This window comes from Chaetura pelagica, unplaced genomic scaffold (assembly GCF_000747805.2).
Source record: "Chaetura pelagica isolate M959 unplaced genomic scaffold, ChaPel_1.0 scaffold493, whole genome shotgun sequence".
NCBI classification, from domain to species: domain Eukaryota; kingdom Metazoa; phylum Chordata; class Aves; order Apodiformes; family Apodidae; genus Chaetura; species Chaetura pelagica.
Genome location: NW_009952696.1, coordinates 735,208 through 736,789, shown reverse-complemented (window position 1 = coordinate 736,789; position 1,582 = coordinate 735,208). Strand labels below are relative to the sequence as shown.

General features: G+C 60.3%; 2 protein-coding genes across 2 annotated transcripts in view; one reads left to right on the top strand and one right to left on the bottom strand.

Annotated features, from left to right (window-relative positions):
• Window positions 1–447: 447 nt before the first annotated feature.
• Window positions 448–1,526, bottom strand: LOC104385557 (zinc finger SWIM domain-containing protein 1-like). The gene is made up of 3 exons (XM_009994024.1): window positions 1,368–1,526; window positions 717–1,124; window positions 448–684 (listed from the first exon to the last, which is right to left on the bottom strand). Exons 1-3 carry the CDS (start codon window positions 1,524–1,526, stop codon window positions 448–450), a joined length of 804 nt encoding a protein of 267 aa, XP_009992326.1.
• Window positions 1,527–1,565: 39 nt separating this feature from the next.
• Window positions 1,566–1,582, top strand: part of ACOT8 (acyl-CoA thioesterase 8) — a 4,364-nt gene continuing 4,347 nt past the window's right edge. Inside the window, exon 1 of the mRNA XM_009994023.1 lies at window positions 1,566–1,576. Within this exon, the coding sequence (XP_009992325.1) occupies window positions 1,566–1,576 (11 nt within the window). The remainder of the gene's footprint in view (window positions 1,577–1,582) is intronic.

The following is a 1,582-nucleotide window of genomic DNA, read 5'->3' as shown; positions in this document are numbered from 1 at the left end:
CACATCCCATTTGGCCACAGCTGGCGCAGAGACAGAGGCAGCTCCTGAGCAAGGCCAGACCGATTTATTGCTCTGTTGCACAACACACCGCAGCTGGATGCTGGGAGGACCTGTGGCCGCTGGATGCAGATCAAACAATAGTGTCACATGTCATTATACCATCCCCAACCACTCCACACCCCCCAGGGCTGGCTGCCAGCCCCCTCTCCTGTGAGCCAGGTCAGCGGCCGGTTACCCATTCCAGAGCAATCTACAGTTCCCAATCTGGCTCCTTGGCTGCCCCAGGCAAGAGGCAACACACACTCAGCACTGAGTCCAAACCACCCTGTTTGTGCCAAGCCCTGAGGGAGGGGCAGGCTGAGGTGAACCAAAGGGGACAGCAGGCACTGGTGAGGTGAGGAACAGCCCTCCCGCACGTCCCAAGGGCCAGCGTGGCCCCGCTCGCTGCTAGAGCTTCACCTCCACGTAGGGCCTGATCCAGCTGTCAGCCAGTGCCCGCAGGGTCCTGTACCTGCATGCAAACTCCTCCTTGCTGCAGTGAGTGAGGAGCTGGCTGATCTCTGCCGTGAGGAAGGACACCACCAGGGATTTATCCAAGGACTCATTCCAGGAACTTGTCAGGACCTCCATGAGGCCATCAGCACTGTCTTGCCCAGCCTGACGGGCATGGCCTCCCTTCTGCCACTGCCTGCTGAGCACCACTGCCTGCTGAGCACCACTGCCTGCTGCACCTCTGGCTGCAGCGTCTCCCTCTCTGAGTTCAGCACAGCCAGGATGTGCCGGCAGGGCAGCTGGAAGGCCTGATTGAAGTGGCAAGTGCAGCTGCTCAGGCCTTTTGGGTCCACCTTGTGGGCATCCTCCAGGACCTGCACGCTGAGAGCGTCCTCCCCACTGCCGATCAGCTGCACCGACTGCTGCACCACAGCGAACTCGCTCGGGCACAGCCTGGCCGCTGGCTCCGAGCACACATCAATCAAAGACTGCCTGATGCGTTCTTCAGTCTTTTGTTTAATCTCCTCCTCGCTGGCACTCTCTGGGTTTTCTGTGGCTTCCAGGTTAGCCGCGGGAGACAAAGGATCTAACAAGGACTGAGGGCTCACAGGCTTGCTCCGGAGGGGAGGAGTCTGAGGGGTGTCAGGTTGAAGAGACGGGGAAAGGTGAGGAGCTGCTGATGGACTCTGGAGAACAACCACAGGACTCTTGACAGCTGTGAGGGAGGCTGCTGCTGCCCGCCACTGCTGCTGGGCAGCTGCCACGCTGAGGGAGGCCTGAATGGGTCCCTGAGAGGGCTTACCCTGGCAGTGCAGACCCAAGGCAGGCAGGCTTTGGGGAGCAGCAGGGCAATAAGGATGGGGAGTGGAGAATACAGCAGCATCAGAAGGGCCCTTAGAAACACACTTCTGGTAGTGCTGAGCTAAGGAGGTGATGCAGGTCTCCAGAGAGAGTCCAGCGCCGAACACCTGGCTCAGCCCTTGGGTGACTGTCTCCAGGTCCCTGAAGTAGTCACTGCTGCTCCCCCAGCTCATCTCCCGGTTCCCGGCCTGGATCTCCAGCAGCCAGTCGAGATGGAGCTGAGGCAGGG

Excerpts from the sequence above, each read along its gene's own strand:
- LOC104385557 (XM_009994024.1), bottom strand. The coding sequence starts at position 1,526 with ATGAGCTGGGGGAGCAGCAGTGACTACTTCAGGGACCTGGAGACAGTC. Across the intron at positions 1,125-1,367 it reads AGGGCCCTTCTGATGCTGCT|ACTCCTCCCCTCCGGAGCAA; the intron begins GTATTCTCCACT and ends GACACCCCTCAG. Across the intron at positions 685-716 it reads CAGAGGTGCAGCAGGCAGTG|TGGCAGAAGGGAGGCCATGC; the intron begins GTGCTCAGCAGG and ends CTCAGCAGGCAG.